At 40.8% G+C, this 24,183-nt stretch overlaps 1 protein-coding gene across 2 annotated transcripts in view; it reads right to left on the reverse strand.

Moving 5' to 3' along the window:
• Window positions 1-288: 288 nt before the first annotated feature.
• Window positions 289-24,183, reverse strand: part of LOC148657076 (enhancer of polycomb homolog 1-like) — a 66,658-nt gene continuing 42,763 nt past the window's right edge. For both annotated transcript variants that reach the window (XM_088642893.1, XM_088642892.1), the window contains 13 exons: window positions 18,736-18,895; window positions 15,756-15,901; window positions 13,180-13,386; window positions 11,287-11,435; window positions 10,019-10,175; window positions 9,460-9,636; window positions 9,227-9,316; window positions 8,966-9,114; window positions 6,876-7,231; window positions 5,164-5,276; window positions 4,858-4,999; window positions 3,140-3,503; window positions 289-1,687 (listed from right to left, as the gene is read on the reverse strand). In XM_088642893.1, coding sequence (XP_088499019.1) covers window positions 1,615-1,687; window positions 3,140-3,503; window positions 4,858-4,999; window positions 5,164-5,276; window positions 6,876-7,231; window positions 8,966-9,114; window positions 9,227-9,316; window positions 9,460-9,636; window positions 10,019-10,175; window positions 11,287-11,435; window positions 13,180-13,386; window positions 15,756-15,901; window positions 18,736-18,835 — 2,223 coding nt within the window. In that variant the 5' untranslated portion in view covers window positions 18,836-18,895 and the 3' untranslated portion in view covers window positions 289-1,614. The remainder of the gene's footprint in view (window positions 1,688-3,139; window positions 3,504-4,857; window positions 5,000-5,163; window positions 5,277-6,875; window positions 7,232-8,965; window positions 9,115-9,226; window positions 9,317-9,459; window positions 9,637-10,018; window positions 10,176-11,286; window positions 11,436-13,179; window positions 13,387-15,755; window positions 15,902-18,735; window positions 18,896-24,183) is intronic.

Genomic DNA, 24,183 nt, shown 5'->3' on the forward strand with positions numbered 1-24,183 from the left:
TAAACCCAATTAAAGATTCTTACTCCATTAAGCAAAAATAATTAGTGGTCTCTGCACTCCATTAGAAGAACATGCCGATTGGATTTGTAATTTACACTAAACAGAGAGGTGGTATGAATGAGGAAATCTAAAGAAATCTTTGTGAGTTTTGTATAACGGGCTGCTAATGGCTTTTCAACCCAAGGGTTTGCCATCAGCTGCAATAATCAATTCCAACCCCATCCCACCCCCACATCTCTTAAAGAGACGAGTGCAATCAGGAAACAAAATACAAGAGACATCTGCTGGTCAACATATAATGCCCTGGGGTTTATTTTTTGTGAGAATTCTGTCACAATATTTTTTTCATCTTCCAGGTGGGACTAGAAAACCTCAAGGATAAATTATGCCATTGGACTGGGCATTCAGATTCAGGTACTGACAAAAAACTACTAGTAGTCTGTTAAGTACCATACTCTTCACAGAAGAGAGCTCATTATTTCCAAAGGAAGGCACCCGATTTGTGGTTCTGGCCTTGCAGCCTTCTGGAGAATCTTAAAAGGAAAAGCTGGCTGTTTTTTTCATCTTTTTTTTTTAGAAATTGGAATGATGATACACGTACAGCAATTACTGCATTCATCTCCCTTATAGCCTTTTTTTCTATGAACAAGTAACAAAAGAATGAAGTCTTTCGATACAAGGAGGATACAATCATTATCACAAGAACAAAAAAAAAGATACAAAAATAACCTTTCAATGTTTTTTTTACAAAAGAAAAAAAAGGGAAGGAGTAGCTAAAAAAAGTAGCCAAACAAACAAAAAAAAGAGGTATTAGGGACTCCACTGTTATGAAAACTAGGGACCAAAATTATATAAAGCAGCAACAGTTAAACCAATAAAAATAGTGCTTAATCAGAAGCCACACTGGCTTCTGGGAAGAGACTTCACCCCTAGCTTGTTACTTGTCTTGGGACAATAGAAATGGAAGATCCCAGTAAGTAATAGATTACCCACTAACAAACCGATGCCTTAAATCCCCCCCCTATTCTGTATGTATGTCACCATTAATTCCACATGATACACAGAAAACTCGGGGACCCAAAGGGGACCCTAGTTATGTTCACAATATACAAAATACCGAGGAGTCCATAGCTACCTAACACATTTACTACAGCACAGGAACCAATGAAGGTACAGTGTACAAAAAAACTGTAAACACAGCACAATAAATAGATAAAACAGCAGGTTCCGCACCATGCACATGATGTGATGACACATTTTGTCTCTATACAACTCTCAAATCTCACACTCTTACCAGTTGCAATTTTTTTCATTTTTCCCAAGTGCAAAACATCACAAATGAACAGTTCTGTATTCAAGTAACGTATATACAAGGGTATTACAAATATGCAGTACTGTACATATAATTGCCATATTCATAATTTACAGACGTTGATTCCTCTTATTAACAGTAACAAATAAAAAATGAAAGCATGAGAGATGAGCATTGCAATTAAGTCCCAGCAGTTGCCATGGAAACACAAATGTGCTGCATTCCACCATCCCTTGCATTCACAATGCTACTGATGCATAGCACCTAAACCAGTCCCCAAGCCCAGGTCCGGCCCACTGGCACTACGTTACTTCCATGGCCACTGTATTGTCCGCTATACTGCTTAGTGCTGGCTTTTCTTTATCATGGTTTTCCCTGCAAAGAAAAGACACAAAGTTATTGCTTCCTCACTCAAAAAGATTCATAAAAAAAAGATGCCGATTGTCTTAGTGGTTCACGGGTGCAAACATCGGAGGTTGGATAGGAGAAATAGATGCATAATCATAAACTACAGTGGGCACAACTGAAGTATCTACAGGTACAGAATGCAACAACCTTCCCATCTACCCATGGCCACAGTGCTATCTCATGTGGTATTTTTATCACTCAGATGTAACAGCGCTTAAGAGCTTTGACATACAGGTAGTCCCCCCTTACAATTTTTTTTCTACAACGGAGCACACAGATCTCTACCTATTTTTCTAAACATGAGCATGTGTTTGCTGCAATGAACAAAATTCCTTTGATGGTGAGCATTCTACTGTAAGTGTGAGAATACACTTCAGTGAGAAGTATAGGTCCATGCAGCCTACATTCTCTCTGTTTGGATTGGAAACTGCAATAAAGCGTGTAAATTCAAAATGATGAAATATGAACCCGTTTTTGACATAACGAGCATAATTCCTCCTCCTGCTGCTTACCAATGTCAGCTTTCTGGTGAGTTTTCAGTTTAAACTTGAACACAACCTTAATTTTAACATGTTATAAAGAAAACTAGTTTATTTTTTTATGGTATTTAAAGTACTCAACTCACTAAAAACCTTAATCATAGAATAAATGTAATTACATCATCGTACAATGGAAACATTACTTAACATATGGAAAGTGATTCATATGTTAACAAGGCCTTAATGGCAGTAATTTAAGAAATACTGTTGTTATTGTGATGATTCTGTACTACACAATTTTCATATCTACTTACCAGGATTAATTTTCATATAATGAATGACATTTGCTGTACTAGAAGTATTAGATTTTTAATGCATTGCACTGAAAATGTTGAGAACAGTCTACATCATTCTGCTGAAACAGGTCATTTTACTTGATATGAAATGCAAACTGTTACTGAAAACGAATATCTTCATCTTCATCAAACACCACACTGTGGCAACTTAAAAAAAGTCTGGAAGCACAAGCAATATTTCTTGCAGCGTTTTAAAAATGACACTTGCCTGATGCATCCCAATTAAAACACCTTGCCAGAAGTAGCTTTAACACAGGGAACACTGGGATAGGCTTCAATAATTCAAGAGGTACATTACGCCACCTGACCTTGTTAACTTGGGCCAATCAATCACTGCGTTAACCACTACTGATAAGCTGCTCAAGTTCAAAAGGTCTTTAATCTGGACCATTATATAAAAGGCAGGTATGGCAAAAATAATAAAACATTAACAGGGATCTGGGTATTAGATCTTACTTTCCAGTGCTCATATTAGTTAAATGCCCCTTTAATTAAACCCAGATCTCCTTATGGCCTTAAGTAATAAGGGAAGACCCGTACCCACTAGTGTACATCTTTGGGAAAGATACCTGGCACACACTTACCTTGGTACTATATCCATTGAGGATGAGGCTGTAACCTTGGGCATTTGACAGTTTGTTGTCGCAGCCAACTTTAAGGCAGATGACGGAACTGTGTTTAAAGTCCTAGGTATATGCCGCGCATTCAGAGTGGCAATAGAGTTCACAGCGCCTCCCGACGAGGGCATCAGTCGAATGTTATTCCCAATCAGGACCTGAGTTGTAGAGTTGGCAGCAGTTCCGTGGTGACTCAGTGCACTGTGGGAACTCGAAGTCTGGGTGTTGTTGGAGGGCTGGAGAAAGGTGGAACCCACTGCAGTCGTCGACTGGCTTGTATGCACCAGTGCAGCAGGTGCGGTGTTAGCGAGGTGTAAGCCCTTGTATACTCCTGGAGAAAGAACAGAAAACCTGCATCAGGGCCATGGAAACTGCAGAAAACGGATGACAATGGTTTAAAGAGACTTAAGTTGAAGCTCTTCCACAGTAACTAAAATTGAAATTTGTTTTAATATATCAATTTGCCTTCAGTTGAGAAAAAGCAAAGCATCATATTAAATATCAGTATAGAAGAGGCAGAAGAGCGTGCACTTAGGTTCAACTGGCAGAATGCCATCAGGCCCTGGAGAGATTTTAAACTGAAAAACTTTTAATTAGTGAAGCACTTCCAAAAGTGCTAATGTAGCAGCCAGTCATAAAAGTGACAAAACTGAGCCTGGCAATCATAGACAGTCTTACTTCTGTTAAATGTAAAGTTATGGAATTAGGAATGGGTTAACACACATGAAACGGGTAAAGATGAGGAATAAATGCTCCAAATGGGGTGACTGAATTCCTGGAGTACCATATATTAGGATCAGTACTCTCTGGATTTATATTAATAATCTAGACTGCAGGATAGAGCTGAATAGAAAGATCAACACTGGAGAAGCTGCAAAGGCATACATTCATAACCATTTACACAGAAGTCTAGCCTGGGAAAACATACCATTTACATTCAATGCAAACAACTGCATACAGTGCAGTGCATAAACATTACTTGTACTGTATGCTGAAGTTTACATCTTTTAGATAAGCACTAAAAAGGCAAACTGTTACGAGTTTATTTTTATTCAAAACAAAAGGATATTATGATAAAACTGTACAATGCACAAGTTTGCGTACGATTTTATTCACGAACACTAAAAATAAATATTTGCACTCAATTTGTCCACAGAGCACAGGGTACATCCCCAGCCTCAAACAAATCCCTGAATTTAATGAACTAGTTTTAGACTTGTACAGAGAAAAATAAGGATATAAGATTCAATAAGGATCCATCTAATGAATGGCATTTCCAAGAAGTACCAATCGCAGTATAGTTCATGTATGCGTCTTATAGCATTACAGCTGATTCAAGCCCATCACCTATCTGTAAAACCGAAGCCACTGAAATCTAAAAAAAACCCAGGAAACTTTAGATACCCTGTTACCCCCACCTCAGTTTGATTCTCAGCAGAAAGAAGCCACAAGCTATTGTACATATTCTTTTAAAAGCAATTTTATTTGCAGAAAGTAGGAGGGAATAGATGAGCAGGACAAGACAAACCTCTGACTGTTCAAGGCAAATGATATTCAAGTTTCTAAGATCACCATTACCAACAGAACAATGTTTCAATACAAGACCTAGGGTATTTCACCTGTTGTTGTTCGTGATAAGGAAAGCAGACTCATGGAAGCCAGAAACCCATCTCATCCCCTCTCACCTGAGGCCTGAAGGATCCCATTGACTCCGATTCCGAGCACCACCTCCTCCTTGGCTTTGAACGCCATCAGCTGCTCTGTCGTCACCAAAGCGGAGGCAGCAAACTGGGCGCTAACAGAATCCAACGTCTTTGATACCAAACCCTGCAAAAGACCGTTAAACGCCACGTGAGACCGATCCTATACCGGCATCCCTGCATGGGAGGCAAACGGTCTTCATTACAGACGGACAAAGTTAAATTACACTCTGGTTGCTCTTGATGTTAAATCATTCTCTTGAAAACCGCACACGTTGTGAAAACCACTACCTGTGTACTGTTGGCGACAGAGACATTTGCTTGCTGTTGGATCTGTGCAAGCTGCTGTTTCTGCATCAGTGCTAGCTGCTGTTGGTGTTGCTGGTATTGTTCGGCTGTGAATGCTAAACAGAGCAGAAAGAAATAGTTGAAGGTCAAAACGGTCACTTTCATCCCACCAGGCACTTCTCTAGGAAACTTCTAAGTCTAAGGGAACTCCTAAATAAGGTGTTGCTGAGCACAATTTAAATAGCCTTCTGCAGTATCAGTACTGAATGTTTTATTATGTAAATACACATTTTGTATTCAAGGCATAAACAGCATATAAATATGCATTATACTATACTAGTTACCAAACAGGATTATTCTAAATATAATGGAGTCACAAACATTTAGCACACCCAGCAAAAATGAAAAACTTTTAACGTAGGGCCACCTCAGAAGTATTCAAGTCGGCTTTTCACATTCTGTAAAATTGGGCAAATGTTTTGCTACATCTAATTTATTGGTAAACCTTGCACATCTCCTTATAGATGCAGTAAATAAACCAAAAAGAATGCTGGTTTATAAATTAACAGAAACAGGAAAGGAGCATATCATACACTAGCCTGTGGCAATAAACAGGACAGAACAGCAAAAAGAAACGTCATTCTTCACTCCTGACAAAAAGGAAACAGAGTAAACTTATCTGACATTCACCACAGGTGACCTATAAATGTCACACGATGTAAGGAAACAACTTAAAACCTTCCACAGCACCCTGGACCAGAGATGAAAAGGAAACCCTTACTGTCGCTGAGCGAGTCCCCTAAAGCACCTCCAACTAGTTCCTGGACAAGTGCCCTGACACTCGCTATATCCTACACCACTGTGGTGTTCTCAAATGACATGTAAGAATGTGCCTTTGGCCTCCCCTACTTCTTATTCCGTAGATTTTGCAGCTGTGTAGTGTAGAACACGTGGCAAACAGAAAAACAAAAGTAAAAAACAGTGGACAAAAAGCAGCAAATCTAAATGAAATCAAGGGACCTTCCCACACAAACAATACCTGGCCCTGTACAACATTAATAGCTATAGAAAAAGGTTGATCGATTCCTCCCTTATTTTGGGACTTGAATTGACTAAAGAAAATAAATATTTGTACAATATTACTTGCACAAAAGACCAAATGAGGACAACCTTCCATATTTGTTCACATTCTGGGAAGGAAGGCTCCTTCAACATTCACTGTGAAAACTAAAGCATCTTATGAATGTATTTATAAACCCCTCGTTCTAACTGATTCTCCAGCCCTATCTCAAGCCAGCAATGGAAAAGTCACTACATGAATACAAAATACTGTTCTTTCAAAAGCTAACATTGCTGCGTTTTCTAGAGGTCTAATGAAAATGTTAAGTAGCAGCAGCAGCAGCAACGACGACAACAAAACCTTTTCTGTACTCACTTCTAATAAAGAACTGTTGGCCCTCAAAAACCTACTGGGAGATGGTCAATTCACAGCCAAAAACAAAGAGTCCTGAATAATTTCACGCATCAGTGAATTTTCCAATTACCTTTCTCAAATACTTAAGGGATAACAATTCAAACTAACTTATGATTTGTTACAAGAACACAGAACCCCAAAAGCAAAACAATGGAAGACAAAAATGGGGGGGGGGGGGTGGGAACACCTTATAGTGGAATAAACGGATGAAGGGAAAGGACAAGCCATTCTGGTGACATACCAGCGATGGGCGTGGAGCCAGTGCCACTTCTGTTCTGGGTGGATGCGCCCCCTGCCTGGGTCCCAGGTTGTGCTGAGGACGTCCGAGCCAAGCCCCTGTATAGTTTCCTTGAGGAGACATCTACACTGTCCGCATCGTGTAGTGGTAGTGTCCGGGGCCTAAAATGTCTCCACCGACAAGACTTAATGTTCAATAATATTTGACTGAGGTCTCTAGAGGGATTTCTGTCCGAGGTATTTGTTTCTGAGGTACTGGCAAACTTGTCAGCTGAAGAGGGCTGCGGGGAGGCGAGCATTTCCGGATCCAGCCGATGAAATACATTGTCATAGTCTGTGTGTGCTCTGTCCAGTAAGACCCTGCGCAGAGAAGACAAGACAAGAGCAGGGTCAGCCCCTGTTCCATGACCTTTCAATAGTAACATGGCTTCTAATCCACAGCAAGAGCCGTAAAGCAGTAGTATTAAGCTTGTGTTTAGAGCGACCACTCATTTCTGCTTTGTGATGCGAGGGAATTAGTACCGCTATCTCTGGTTGCAACAGATTTCTTCATTCTTTAAATGGGAGAATTGCGGAAGTTCTGACCTGTACTTCAGCTTTTGCTCAAAGTCTTTTTTTTCTAGATTTAACACAGGGATATGAAATCTCAGTACTGCAGGCATTTCTGAACACTCTACCTTTCAATTCCCCTACATCTTTAACTAGAAGTTAAAACTGACAGCAAGACAGATGTCGATGGACGATAATCTTCAATGAATGCTTAGCTTCATAACGACACACCCGCATTAGCTTGGTAATGAGTGGCATCCAATGCCAAAGGAGCAGCTCAGAGCATCGAAAGAAGCTTCTCTCTTATGATTGCAAGGAAGTCGGGAAGATTACCAGGTGCATGGACATTTAATTGAACAGATCCAACCGTTAAATTAATTATGCAGGTTAACATTGGTCTTCAACATGGAGTTGATTGTGAAGGTAGTAAGCAACATGTAGCCGCCACTGGTAGCAACACAAGCTGTATATCTGTGACACAGACTGCACCGGGCTGCAGATGTGGAGTTGTGGGATTTGGTGCTGTTCCCCCTTCTAAATCCTGGGCCCTAGACGACCCAACTCAATCCTTAAATCTTGGATAAAGCTCAAGTTTGAAGAGTAGAGTGTCCACAGTGTAAAAGCCCCATTCTAACCTCCCAAACTATTAAATGAGCAAACACAAAGATGAGTGGCACAAACGTGTGATCACAACAAGCAGGGCATGTTGATTCCATGATATTCCTTTTTTGATTTTCCCCAGATTAGATGAAATCCCTATCACCTGTACCCAGTCAACAATCCCACCTGATAATTTAATGCATTTGCAACAAAGTTATTCAATTGTACTGAGGCAAGTCAGGATCACAATCAAGATCATGCCAAAAATATTTGATCAATGCCCACACTATTCTTTTAAAAACATACACAGCATAAACAGTGAAAAAATAACGTTAAGTATATAATACATAACATATTTACAGTGCAAAGCCAAGTATCCACATGCCTTCAGAAGTCTGAGTTGATATACTTTATTTTTCAAATTTCAAGTTGGATTAAAATTTTAATCACTGTTGCATTGCGTACCATCAGAAATGTTTTGCCCACACAAAATCAAAACATCGGGGGAGGGAGTAAGGTTAGATCACTATTTTTAATTGTGAAAAGCTTTAAAAATTTTACACACTGGTCATGCTCAACCCATCACCCCGTCTCAAAAATCTTTCCTTGTGCTTCAAGCAGTGAGTGTTGTGCACTGCACATTTTGGCAAGGGGTGCACATTGTGCTAAGATTCCCCCATTAACAGCAGCATAGACATGCCCAGACAATGACAACATATGAAGCACAGAAAAGGATGGAGCCAGACAGAATGATCACTTGTAAAGGGTTAATGCCAGTGAATGTCCAGGCCCGTGAGTTCTTTGGGAAGAACGCGTTTGGGAACAATCCGCGGTCACTGTGCTCCTGCAGAAAGGCATGCCTCCTGGATTCCTGTATCCGTCGCGTGGAGATGCCTGGGCTCCAGGAATGGGGGAGGAGATTCGGGTACTGGCGGAGAAGCTCACCTGCCGCCTCGTCCAATGCGCCGGCGTGCGAACCCCATGCAGCGCCGGGGGACGGTGAGGGTCGTGAGGCAGTATCTGTAGCGCACATCTCCCACACCTCCCTCTGAAGGGCTACACCACGGCCAATTGCCCGTTTGGTCCAACCGAGACTGTGGGGTGGTGGTGACAGAGACGAACGAGAGAGGAAACAGACAATATAAGTAACACAGCTTGTTGTCGTTAACCTGTAGTGACGGAGGAAAAGGGAAATGCAAAACTTACAGCATAGTATTGACAGCCAGCCTTCCTACGAAAAGCAAATGGACCGTCTGGGTCATTCTCTTCCTCAGCTTCCGAGGAACCTGAATGAATCTTAAAGAGAGAAAAAGCAGCCATGAACAACTGCAGGTAGTTTTAGGTGCAAGACTTAGAAGCAGCTCTTATTAATGGAAAATCTGATTTGCAGATCTTTATTTCTTCAAAGGACAGTGGCTCTTCAGCTTCAGCATAACTACCTGGGAGAAAGGTTCTTCATCTGAGCTTGGGAAGTCGTACTGATTTAAGTCCTTAGCGTTGAAGACTGGCAGTACAGAGGGACCTGATTGCTGAGGCGCAGCAGAAGTAGATAAAGGTAAGACTTTGGGCTTCTTCTCGTACTTCCTTTTTGTTCGGACAACTTCCGTCTTCTCTTGCTGAAAAAATAAAACAGAACCCTGATGGAACCTAAGGCTTTCCGAAAGAAAAGTGAAAGGCTTTTCTGTTTAAACATGTATGGCAGCTTAAAATTCTGCTGAGCCAAACACCTCTTCTAAAAAAAACACACTTTTAAAATCTGTTGTGTACTGCCTACTGCTCATACCTGGAGTCAATAACCATACATCACATTTTCAAAATATTGCTCTGGGCAAAGATTATGCGATTAGCTATTCGAGATAGGATTAACACTGACAATTTTGTTTCTGGTGGTATCCTGACAGTTGTGCATTCCTTTAAGATCTTGGTGTCAACTTCAGTATCAATAGAGAATTAGGAGCCATTCAACCTACAGAAATATGCTTCGAACTCTGAACACACCTTAGGTTTGTATTCTTTAAGCTCCATATGATCCTGATGCTTAAACTGATTGCTGTTCGACAGTGGAATGATGGGCATCGTGTACGTTGGTTTCACTAGCTGTCGCTGAGCCAAGACCTCTGCCATAATCTCGCCACCAAAGTCAGCTATACTATACCTGAACAAGGGCAGAAAAGAGCACGCATTAACAGGATGGAAAAAATCCAAAACGTAATTTAAGGCAAGAGCGAGACGTAATGAGCACAGACTGGTTTATTAGATTAATATCTGGCTTGTGGGAATGTCTGAGATAAAAGAGCAGGCATGCCTGAAAAAGTTCATTACTCTACAGTCCTTCAACACTTTCTTTGCAAGATGCTTTGTGCAGCCACAAGGGAAACCATTCCTGAAAGCCATCCTTACCTCCAGCTCTTCTCCCTAAGCTTCAGTGTTTTTTAAAGACATCCGAGAGAGTGATTGCTGTAGGTATCTTTCTCATTTTGTGAGATTTGCCTTTTCGCTGCCTTAAGCAATTAAGGCTACTGGGATTGCCCAAGCCTAGGTCTTTCATTGAAGAAAATCAGGTTCAAGGTAATTAACAGCTCTGAGCATATGCAATGCATTCAGTTGGATGTTTTTTTAATATTTTTCATGCATTTTAAGTAAGAAGTCAGTCCTTTTTTGTACTTTTGACTGCAACAACCGCATGAAGGTAAACGGATTGATCTCGAATACATTAAGAACTGCAGCCATTTGAACCAACTTTGCCATTAAGCTTTTGTATTCATTGACTTAACACTAAGGCCTAGGAGTCTAAAATAATGATATGCATAACTATCACTTTGTTCAAAATTAAAGAGAACATTTCAAAGTATTCAGCAGATGGTGGCAGTTCCATTTTCTATTATGTTCCATGTAACAGTTAAGACCATTACTTATTTGTCCTTTCTAGGAACTCCTCAAAAAATGTTTCTCTCTTCCAGCAAAGGCGGAAGAAACTCAAGATGAAAATATTTTACTTTCCAGGTTGAAGGAAATGTCACAGAAGATCTTATTACATTTCAAACCTACTTCAGTACATGCTGTATGTTCGCTTCCACTAATACAAAGAAAAACGCAAATGAAGAACAGCTTAAAATTTATACCCTATTACCATTCAGGCTCAGCTTCTTCCTTGACTCCTCGACGTACACCTTTTCTATGCTTATGCAAAAGGTATATTTTACAACTGCTTCGTTGTATATAGGGGAAAATTGCTTTAAGTTAAGGAGAGCTCAGAGGCTGCTTACCTCTTCTCTATGATCTCCAGTGTCAAGTGCAATAGCTCTCTTTTACTCTTCTCTCTTCTCTTAATCATCTCCAAGATGGTCACAGCTCGGCTAAGGTCTCTCCGCAGCTTCAGCATTTTCTCATACGATGCCTCATCATTCTTCCGATTCTGCAAGATGATACAAAATAAAAAAAAACGAAGACATGAAACATTCATGTTTATGCTTAGAAAGAAACAAGGAGCCCATTTTATGTACTCAAAAAGCTCAACAACAAAAATGTCTATTTCAGACTAGGGATGTTGAGATTAACCAGTTTCACTATTAACCATGTCCCATTTTCATAACCGTGAGAATTTTAGAAGCTACAGTAAAATTCTTTTTTAGCAGCCTCGTGTTCCACAATGCCCTGAACAATTCCTCTCGCGAGTGAGTCACGTGTGTGTGCGCTGTGCCTGGCTCGGCTCAGCTGGCTAGTCCAACAACACCTTAGCCTACAGAGAGCAGACGTGCTGTGAAAATGAGAGAGGGATACGTTATCTCAGCGTTATATCCACCAAAAAAGCGCCTGAGATCGGCAGTGTGGAAGCATTTTGGATGTCTAAAAAATGATCAGGGGGTAGTAGAAGACGACGGATACCCAATTTGCAAAGCGTGCCGTAAAAAAGTGCCTGCCAAAGGCTCAAACACGTCCAATCTGCTTTAGCGTCCCCATAATCACCACCCATCGCTCTCTACACAAGTCAAGGGAAAAAAATAAACTAGCTAACGTTACACTAGTTTCAGTTAGGGCTCGCCCTGGCTGGAGTAGTGCTCTGTGCGTACTTAACGTTACTTTTGTTTTCATTCGAGTTAATTTTGTGGGGATACCTCGATCCCTTAGAAACTTTTTCCTATAATTGTTGCTCACCACCAGTCCAGTCCCTGGCATTAACGTATATACACTTTTTACTGACGAGTGACGAAGTTCCAAGTGAGGAGAGGGACGGGCTGAGACTGACCTCTCTGAATATTTCCATCTGCCACTGCCTATTTTCCCCCCCATCATATTTGTTTTTAATATAAAGTAGGTTACATGTTTTATTTGCAGGACCAAAAGAATGTTATGAAAAAAAATAACATGTTTAATTATGCCATGCTTTGTGTCTTTTTCCCCTCCATAGCGTCACAGAATAAATTACCTGAAAAAAAATAAAACCATGAAATCGGGATTATTTCCTGAGACTATAATCGCGCCACCAAAATCTCACACCGTGACATCCCCTTTTCAGACTAATATCTCTTGGGAACACAGATTTCTTGAACTGACCATCACTAAATTGCTTTAAAAGCAAGAGAACAAGTTCACACCTAACTACATAAAGAAGTAGTGTAGTGAACCCTACAGTAAAACACGGCACAAAAAGTATTCAGGCCTGGACTGCCAGACTCAAGAGACAGTTTTTACCCCCAAACTATCAAATTATTAAATTTCAGCCCCTCTTACCTACGATCTGAACCCTCACAGTACCGGCTCTCTTTATCAAAACTCAAACACACATTGAAATCTACCTCTACCTCACATGTCAAGAAGCTCACTCCCCATTATTTTCTATTCTTTATTTCATTCTCTTGATGTATGATTTTGTACATTGCCTGTTACCAGTTGTTGTTTTGCAAATTGCCTGTTGTCTCTGTCTTTCTTTTCTTATAAAACTGTATTGGTGTTGGGCTTTTTGGTACTTCTTACCATTTGAGAGCTAGCTAAATAGCATTTTGTTATACCATATAGCTGTATATGAGTACAATGACAATAAACTTGAACTTGACAACTCTACAGGGGTAGAGAGCTGTCCTCAGAAATGAGCAGCCCAGAACGATCCATCTCAAGAGTTCCAGAGGCTGCAGTTGGCCTCTCCGGGCCGGAGCGCACACCTTGCGTGTCTGCATCTTCTCGGTCCTCCTGCGGAAGGCGACGTACGGGTCGTTGGTGCTGGAGCCATCGCGCTTCTCCTGCTTCACCATGGGGATGAGGGAGGCGCTCTTGCAGCCTTTCCTCTTGCGCGCCCAGTACTCGAACACCTCCCGGATCAGCTCGTCGTCCTCCTTCAGCAGCAGCTTCGCCTCCTGGAGAGTCACCAGCTGAGGGTCAAGAGAGTGAATTCACCGACTGGGTCTCCGGCAAGAGGTCAACGATAAACAAGATAACAGACGTGGGCTTAACGACTGCCGAGTTGCTCAGGCTTCATTATTTTAACCCATATCACATTAAGCCTCCGAGTGTCTTATGAGTGGCCTACGAAAACATTTCTCTTTCGCAGTAAACATCACAGAACCACACTTGTCCAGAAGTGTAGATTTTTGGTATATAGCCAGGGGCAGCAAAAACCCAATGAAGTAGAGGTGGCTGAGTGTTAAGCCTGAGAAAGAGACATCTCAGTAAACCAGACACACCCAGCGCCAGTCAGTTCCTCTCACACTTCTGTCATCCGCGAGGTGGTGCGCTGGAAGCTAAAACTAATGCTTTAGTCTGCACAGTGTGTGTGTGTGTGTGTGTGTGTGTGTGTGTGTGTGTGTGTGTGTGTGTGTGTGTGGGCTCCGTCCTGGAATAAACTGCATAAACATACATATCACCACCATTTTCAGGTCAGTCCTATTCCACTTGGCAAGGTTAATGGAAATGAAGAATATCATGGATAATAAACATTATGCACAGTTGCTATATCCGGTCAGAGCGTGAACTAGTTCACAGTTTGCAAGCTGTTTATTTTTTGTTCAGGTGTACACGGGAGTTTTGACTGCCACAAAAGATTGCGTTACAAAACGCCAAACTGATTCTGCTTCTGCCGTGTGACTGGGAAGACCTCAGTGCACATCATGCTGGTTCACCTACATATCGTACTTGTAGAGCAGCGCCTTTCTGGACAACAGCTAAGTAAAACAGCAGTGAGTGGGATTAAGTGAAAGAGACATCATAATGTTGCCACTCAGTTATTATATGGCTGAACTACGGAGTTCATCTGCTATAACACTACTGCATTACATGCTCAGTTGATGTTTTTAGCCAGTTAATATCTAGAACGTCCTTCTGGGAGTAGGAAAAGCTTTGGTCGTTTTCTTCAGTCTTATGGAAAAAAAAAAATTGGCTCCGTACGAAACGCTGAAACGGATCTAATCCTCCCCAGTACGAGGACATCCAAACAATACTTGGAGATCACTTGTGACAAACTTGCGAGATCACTTGTGACAAACTTGCGAGATCACTTGTGACAAACTTGCGAGATCACTTGTGACAAACAACTGACTCAATGACTTGCGTTTGGAGAATTGCAATGATCTGAATCTTTTCTTGACTGTTTCAGAGAAGCAATACTGGTCCTTGAGGTTTCAAATTCTCGGACACTGCATCTCACGACTGTCAGGTTCTAAAGAAAATATTTCAAGAAAATTTGACCAGAACAAACACGAGAAGATATTCATAGCCGGTTATGTGTATAAATCAGGAGTAGACAGGCCAGGTCTTCCCAGTCACACGGCAGAAGCAGAATCAGAATCCGTTAGGCTTGATGTTTTGTAACAATCAAAACTTCCATGTACACCTGTTTGTACCAAATCCCTGTTCTTATACCCTAAGCTAAAAAGCAAGAAAATATTTGATGGAGATGTCCAGCGAGCACAAAATACAGAGACACGGCTGGTAATCAAGGACTAGGGAGACTGCATACAGTCTGCATGCCAAAGGAGAAAAATGTCTGTGGCCAATGATTTCTCAAACATTGAGGAATGAACTATTTTGGTTAAAAATGAAGTGCAATTGGATTCCATATTTGCGTTCCTTTGGAATCTTGCATTGAAAGATTCAAATTTACTGTCCTGGTGAAAGGAGCACTCTTCTGTACTCCTCAGCTTTCCTCAAATCAATGCTCTCTTTGCTCGAGAAAATCTTTTTCTGACGGCAGGACTTATTTTACAACTTTATTTTAGGAACATTAGATGGCCCATTATTTCTACACAGAAATGCGTTCTAAATTTTGGCTAAAGATTCAAACGTTCGTCAGATGTGTAATGGTAAAAAAGTTAAGTTTAAAGGTTACATTTTTGAAGGCCTAATGTTTAAGTTAAAACTACATCACCAATGTGCGATGACCTTACACAGACTAGCTTTGTTGGTTCATGTTCGTTAATATCGTGTCCACGTCAGAACTGGGGTCTTTAACAGACTCGCACAGAACCTGATTCTCATGCTTTATCATTGTCAGAATTTAGCAGGTCTCCAGAACAGCTCAAGAGCTTGATGAGAAACAGTGGGGAATAAATATCATTTGGACACCAAATAGATCAAGACAAGTGTCAAAGTCAGTCTAACTGTGGACATGCATTTTACTGGAAGATCAAATCTTGGGAGGAAATGAATAAGTCAAATTAAAACTGAAGAACTGGGTCACCCTAAACCAAACCAAAGTCCACTAAACAAAACTATCCTAATAAACTTTAACCAGAGTGATGGTCACCTGCTGTCCACTGCCCCTTTCCAGACGGTCTATCATGTCTTCAAACTGCAGAGGAGTGATCTCCATTTTCTTTTTCAGCTTATTCACAAACGCCTCATCCTCTGAATCCAAGTCATAGTCCGGCTGCTCGGCATCCAGGCTGAAAGCTAAGAAGGGGAGAGAGGAAAAAAATGACACATGCAGCAAGCATTTCTCTTCACTTAAAAAAAGAGAATCAAATCAAGGGCTGAAAGCAACAAGTCATTCTATACTGTTTGAAATTCATCAGGCAAAGCTAGTTACAGTCGTGCCCAATATTCCTCTTGTATTTAATTTAACAAGAGGCTAATGTGACAGACCCCGGACTGAATGCAGCCTAAGTCCCAGAATTTCCTTCATTGGTGGACACGGGTAAAAATATTTATTTTACACACTCAGCATTACGTCACAACTACATTTCACAGTTGAACAGACCGCCTAATGTGTTTAGAAAGTAATTGATTCTGTCAGCTCCCACACACAGGGAATCAGACGTAATAATGCCCTTGGACTTTTACTTCTACGGCTAAGGTACAGAAAATTGACTTTCAAAATACAGCATCACATAACTATGGCGCTAGTGGGTAATGAGCGATATCCAAGTTACTTTCAAATGCTTCACTACAGTGGACTGCTATTTGAACAAACTCATTTTACAAGATGCAGTACACAAATTATGGTCTTAAGTTTATTGCAGTTATCAGACATTAGAAACATGGGGCACAACCAGCTACTTTAAGTGACTCATGTAATCTGCAATTTTCCTCATCCAGCAGTTATAAAATACTTTACTACTGACCTTACCGTTTAACTGTACTTCAGAAAAAGTCATCTGTAATTAAGCTACACATTTGACATACTTTGCCAGGGTAAAAGTAGCCAACTTTAAGCTGCCTTCACAATCCTCTCTTCAGCATAAAAACACTTCAACTGTGGAAATTTTAGAACTAAAACGTTCCTATTAAATGTTCACAAAGTTAACTGTTGAGATATACACATAAATGGTTTTGCTTAAGTCGATTATGAAAAATGTTTCTCCATACTTTCTAAATTTCTAAAGTTATTTACAACCAGTGAAGGCAAGTCTTGTTTTTATAAGGCAAAAAACAAACACGTTAGGATGCTTTTACAGACATGTGCCTGGCTGGGGACCGTTTTTAACAACTTCACAACGGAGCAAAGCACGTCCCACTCACCAACAAAAACTGGTCACATTGACGAGCCATACACAAGATAATTACTGCAGTGCGCATCAGGAGTCAGGCAGGCCAATGGCACAGTGGCTCAGACTGCTGCCTCCCAGCTGGCAGATGAGTGTGCCAGGCAGTGGACTGGCGTCCCGTTCGGGGTGGACCCTGCCTTGTGCTGTTGCATGGTGGGACAGGCTCCACCTCCCGAGGAGGACCCCTGTCATCGGTCCTATTTGATTCTGGAACCCTCTTTGCTTTTTTGTTGCGATCTGCTTTGTGGCTGCTTTTGTACTGCATGAAGCAGTTAGAAAATGAATGGATGGATATAAGGAGTTTAAATGTTTCCCAAAACATGTTTAATAGTGATTTTCATTGGCCTCTAACAAAAAATGCATTTTGCAGCACAACACGTGAAGTCCTTCAGAAGTAAGATTAGCCTTTTTGCTCAATAGGAAGCACAGAAATTAAACTTTGGCATTTTATTTCAGTGTTTCATAGCACCCGAGCAAGGTAGACGCACTGAAAGATATCCACAATCTGTGTTTCAGCTTAACAGATCTTCATACAGGTCTGTTTCTTTATGCTGTTTATGAGACGAGTCAATTTTTCTCCACGTTAACAAGACTAAATCTAAGAACATGGTTTTAACACCAAAAAACCCTTGACTCTGCTGTTCTGAAGAGATTCTGGTAGAATACCAACTTTCAAGTATACATCTAAAGCAAAACTCTTAAAATACATGACTCAAAGCTGAAATAAACAAACCCTTCACTGACACCCCACAATAAAATGTACCCGTCTGAAAAACCTGCATTTGCCACCTAGTAATGCAGTTAAAACTACAGAAATAAAGGTCACGTGGGAAGGCAGGCATTCTAAATGTAGACTACTAACTCCACATAGTGTGTATATTGTCATGATACAATGACTGCGACAGTACTCATGAAAATGAAGAGCAAATCACAGACAACACTGATAAATAAGATTACGCTTAGGAACATAAGACTAGATTCATACAAGAGACCATCTGGTCCTCTGACAAGCAGGTAAACTACCCAAGTTTCAGAACCATGCATTCTAAATACAGCTGTGCCAACAGATTTAAAACTAACCAAATTTTACTTGTCCTTCCAAAAAAGCAACCCCATTGCCCGCTTGTGTCAGAATACCGAAGACACCACAGTTGAAGGAACTTGTCTCATTGATCAAACTGTGGAAGAAAGCACCAGAACTACACATCACAACCCAAGTTCTGTTAAAAGGGTTCAATTTTAATTTTTAAAGCTGTGATGAGAAAACAGCTCTACTTGTTATATAATGGAGATCAACAGCTCTGAGGTAATAGATTTCTTTACTCCAAATAATGCAGTGTCATCAAGGCAGTGCACAAATAATTGTTATAAATAACTTTGACCTTGTAATAACATTGTATTTCACTAGTGCTGAACTGGGGTAATGCTGGCATGGGCAGAAACCTCTGTATATTCTCACATTACCAGCTTAAAAATTCTGGGTCATTTAGAGATGTATATGAAATATTAATGCACGCTTCCACAGGTCAGTTAAATCAAGGAACCATGCTAACTATTAAAGAAAATATTTTATAGGCCTTATTTGAACCTATTTCCCTCACGTGCACATGTAAAAACGAATCGATGGCATTTTAAAATAAGTTCTAGACAAAAAAGGCATGCATCTAAACAAATCACACCCAAGTTTTAAAGTCAAAGCAAAAGTATAGTCTGCAGCAATGTTTTTCATCCAGTACTTACGCTGTATGTGAATAAGCTGCTTTGGCATCTTGAACTCTCCGGGGTAGAGAGATTCATAGTAGGCAATGTTGCTTTCTGCCTCCGGAACCGGAATAACCATGTTATCCCGTTTCTCTCCATAAACCTGCTGTGCTGAAATTGCCCTCTGGAGATGGTGCTCCTACAGAAATAAAAGTTAAAAATCCATTAGGACTTGAATAAACATTTTCTAACCACTTTATCCAATACAGGGTTGTGGGGGAGCCAGCAACCGGGCAGGATACATCCTGGACAGGACGTCAGTCCTTCACAGGGCAGACAAACACTCACACTAGAGCCGTTTTTTCCTCAGAAGCCAATTAATCTACCGGTATGTTTTTCGGACTGTGGGAGTGAGCCCGGTCACCCCGAGGAAACCCACGTGAACACAGGGCGAACCCACAAACTGCACAAAGACAGCAGCCCAGGAGCCTGCACTGCAAGACAGGTATGCTAACCACTGCACCAACCTGTCACCCCCCACTCTTCAGTTTTAATATTTGCTTGCAATTTTTATAGCTAGGTTGAAAAACCTCAAATACCATGAAGCACCACTCTTGTGAGTTTCTTAGTGATGACCCAACCCCCAGCCTAAATAAGCACAGCAGTGCAGACAACTGTTGAGAACCGCCACATTTACACATTACCAAGCCCACCCCTATACTGTTGTACAATGTAGTGCATTTTATATTGTGTGGTTGAAAAAAGACCAGTAACCCTCCGTTATATAATAATTACAGTATTATATCACTAAGTTAATTAAAATAACAATCAACTAAAACAACTAATTACATACAGTAAATCAGCTGAAAAAACATGAATCCCTCCTCTGCTTCCAGTGGATGCCTGCACTCTCTTCACATGATTAGCATGCCCCACTGTCACAGCTGACAGAACCAGCAGTGTTCTTTACAGGACAGAAACAAGACCAGGCTGGGTAGTGGGTACTGGACAAGGGGCAGGGAGAGGTTCACTCACTAACTAGACTTCTCTCGTGATTGTAGTCTGTTTCACAACTTATTTGTGTGTTGAGCTTAACCACCTTCGGCTTGGTTTCACCAAGCTCAGCTCTGCTTCCAGACAAGACCTCGTAAGACGGGACTGAATCATTAAAAGGTGAATTCATTAACGTTAAATTTACACACGTTGAGACCCTGCAGTACCAGAAATGCCTGAAAAGGAAGTCATGTGTACAACCAGGGCAAGCACAGCCTTTGCTTATTTTCCTCCCTCCATCAGTGAGTGTATCAAAGAAGCACCCCCCACCTCCCATAGTCAATATTTCCAAATTTCTCTTTCAATGTTTGATACCAACAGGGACCACTAAAAGGGAACACCTGATTATTATATTCCCAGTTGTGATCACCTGCTCTCTCTGAACCAGTTGGAGGTTCAGAACAGACACCGTGTTATTACAATCCAAAATCACATCTCTGCCAATTTCACAGATTGTCTCTGCACAAAGACAAAGAGCTAAGGACAAGACAAATGTCAGCCTAAATATTGCAGGTTACTACATTACATACAAATGTAGAATAAAATCCATTTTATTTATGCTCATTATCAAGGTGTCAGCCTCCAAAGTCCAGAATCTGAAGAGATATCTATTATGATCATAGCAAATATGATTGTTCTTGCCACACAATCTCCTGTGACTTGATCATCAGAAAAACTCAGAGTGGTTTCATACCCACACTCTTAAAGACACTATCACTGACATATTGACATTTAGATAAACTGGTAAGGCACAAGTTTAAACAGCAGCATGTCATGTCCTGCAAGCAATACATTAAAAAAACTGCTTCTGTTTTAAAGGATTCTATCGGACATCAAACCTTTTAAAGAAGAAATGTAGAAAATGTTGAGAAAACGGAGGCAAGGTGTAACTGCAGAGCATATGGGCACGAGTGTACAGGCATGGCAATATCAACAGCATCACTTCTGCTAGATGTTTCAGTTGTAGGAAGACCCAGTAATAGTCTGAACTTTGGAAGCCCTTGGAGACCACAAATCCAACTTAGGATCCGACTTAAGAAAAAGATCCAACACAATGACTAAATCAGTCACCTTCTACACAAAAAGTCCCACTCTTAATCAAGGCAGAACTTCTCTGACCCAGGACATTACCCATTCCTGTGCTGACGTGGAATAATACTGGCACTGGATGCATTCCAGCAACGACCTCTTAGTCCAGACCTGAATCGCTCTCTTCACTTAAGCAGCTCCGGGCAGAAACAAGCATTAGATTAAAATATGCTACACCGACAACCCACTTCAGTGAATTATACCAGGTTATCAAGCCAAAACATTAATGAAAAAGGCCAAGAACACTTACCATGAATTGGCATGTTACATAGTTTGCAGTGTCAAATATCTCGTTTTCAGAGACTCCTGCTAAGTTTTTAACCACAGTTACCTTTAAGTGCACTGTTGTATACTTATAACCTCTATTAACCTCATAACGTTTTTTTACCCGAGAGAAATTAAAGGTGTTGCCAAAACTATCACTGAATTCAGTCCAATAGCTTAATTGGAATATGCGTCTCTCTTCCAGACTGAAAGAAACACCTGGAGAAAAGTAACCCTCTTAAATGCAATTTTAGACCAATAACCTGCCAATAAGTTACAACCATGAACTGTGAAAACACCTGCTTTAACACTTCCCCAGACCAACACTCCTTCATGGGAAAGTATGCAGGAACCTGTTCATCTTTACACCACTGACAGAACACCGGGTAGGTCAAGCCCAGTCTAACTGGACCGATGTTTCTCAGTCTACATTTGGAACAGTTGATTTTTTTTAAATACTGTATTAAAGGGGCTGTATTGCCTTCTCATGTGACGCTATCTAGCTTAAATGGAGTTAAAAAACCCAGAACTCGCCACAAAACATTCCACTGCAAAATATTCAAACAACAAAATGAGCTAACCATTGTGGTTAAATGGCTCACCTACAATGTTAATGGAACATTTTCAGAATGGTCTGCTTTGGCATCCAAATGTAAACAGCGTGCAAGTAGAGGGGAAAAAAATGGATGAAACTGAACCCTTTAAAGTCATGTGGAGGAGAGATGCTAACCTACAACCTCAGTGCTTGTACATCAGCTGTTAAAAAAAGACTGCAAAGTCTGATCTGGAATACGTTATTGCCACCAACAACCAGGGCCTACAGATCTGCATTGTAGATAGTCAAGTTATCAACATCATTTTGAAACTGCAGACTTCTGAAAAATAAGTTGTGACATGGCAGTGCAACGGATTCTTACTCATTTTATTAAATACAAAAAGCAAACTAATCGAACATGTATATCATGACTGTTGAAGGCGGGTCTGTAGCTTTGGATCAGCAATCATTTCCTAGATCTTTTAACAGCACAGTCTAAAACAACGGCACTGGCAGAGACCAGTTGGATGAAATGCTACCTCAAAAGTCCTTTGGCCTATTCTTCCACAGCTCAGCAGTCACTGCAGATCTCTCGCCACACAGGCCTGCTTCCTTCTGGAGACCAGAAGGCCAAATCCTTCCTCTAAAACCGCACATGGATGAGGTCATGAACTTCAGAAACACACCAATGTCTATGGAAATAACCACCAAGAGGAGCAGCCCAGACTTGTTAGTATTTAAAAACTTACATCCCACTGCATTTTTGAATGCTATAGGCAAAGATATGATCAAAGCATTTCCAACTATTCATCAATGGATACTGTCTTGCAAAGTTTATCCCTTTGAAATGTTTAAAAAGGCAAGGTCTGAGCACTTGCAGTGGGCAGTCGTGCAAAAAAAAAACCCCATCCCTACTACTGAAAAACACTGGTTTACAACACAAGCCTTCAGAAAAACTGCAGCCAGTAATTTAAGGTAGTTGTTAATTTAAAAAAGGTAATACTCAAGATTGATTACACCAAAAGCAAACTCAAAAACCACCTAGGATGAGCCAGGAAGGAACACTCATATACCAGTCACACAGTGTAGGGCTCAGCTGCAATCAAAATGTTATATATTATAATGGTTAAATACCAGGAATTCCATAAAACCCCTTTAATTCAGCTGAATTGTCTCCTGGGGTGTCTTGAGTACTACATAGCAGCAGATTAACTTTTTAAAGCAGATAAAATAACACAGCACAAGCTAAAACAAGTTGTTGTTAAAGACTCTAAAACATACTGTATACGTTTAAGATGCATTTATAGTGAATGTCTTCGTATAAACCACGGAGATAAGATTTTAGTTTTCTATAAACATCGTAATGGACAGCCTGCGGTTCTTTCAAGCGCTGAAAACACAAAAGCACGATACAAACCCAAGACAGCACTTCTTTTCTGGAACCCAGATCCCACAAAAACATAAACCCCCTTTTTAAATCAGACAGTGGCTTCCGGCAATTCTCAGCCTGTGAGCTTGTATTCTGCAGTTTCATTACCATGCAATGCTTTGCTTATTGAACACACCTGGGCTTTTCAGCAAGTATCAGACTCCTGACTTGGTCCAACAGACCGCAGTCTGAACGGGACTGTCGCATGTCCTAATAAAGAAAACTAAAAACAAAACTAACCTGCAGTAAAAAGCGATGTACTTTGCAATGACTGCAAAACTTAAAATGGAGTATTTTTGCCATTTCTCACTATTAAAGGAGAGGTATTGCAAAACTAATTAGAATCTTAATTAGAAAAGAATTCTCTGGATAACACTCTCTCTTAGATTAAAAAAAGCCATAGAGCTTCTATATAAGGAAAACATTTCCATCTGTATTGGCAGAAAGAGAACAGCATTGCTCAGAATGACATTAAAACAAAAGTAAACAAGGAAAACCAAATTCCCAGAATAATCACAGATAAAAAGCACACCTTCCTTCTATGAAGGAAGTCACAGAAAAACAACCATCCTAGAAAGTGTTTCCCACAGCAGTAAGTGTTCTGAATACACAACTGACATTTATTAACCTGAATGCAAAACATGCAACTCCCGGCACACTAGGACTGGTGACAAACACCGTCAGCTGCAGGGGATTTCCCGGGACTGGCAGGACAGTTCGAGCCCTGAACCCAGCAGCCAACGTGCGGCAGGTCAAAAGGTCAGCTGCACAGCGCGATTAGCTATGCATTTCACTCTCCCTGCCCCTTCCAGGAGGCCACCCGAAACAAAGACGAGCGCGACCTGAAGATATCAGCATTCTGGCTGACAAGCTGACATCGGAAATGGGACAAGCTACCCACCCACGCTGCTGCAGCCGATACCCTGGCTTCTTTCAAGACCCCTCTGGATGGGATTCCTGGAACAATTAGCTAAGATGGGTATAATGGCCTCCTCTTCTCTGAAACATTTCTCACCTATGTTATCAAATGAAATATAGGTATCACTATCATATAATCAAATAAATGCAGCCACGCATTTTTTTGTTTTGTTTAAAGCCATGAATGTTACAAACTTAT

This window comes from Lepisosteus platostomus, chromosome 8 (genome assembly GCF_059453375.1).
Source record: "Lepisosteus platostomus isolate fLepPlt1 chromosome 8, fLepPlt1.hap1, whole genome shotgun sequence".
Classification (NCBI taxonomy): domain Eukaryota; kingdom Metazoa; phylum Chordata; class Actinopteri; order Semionotiformes; family Lepisosteidae; genus Lepisosteus; species Lepisosteus platostomus.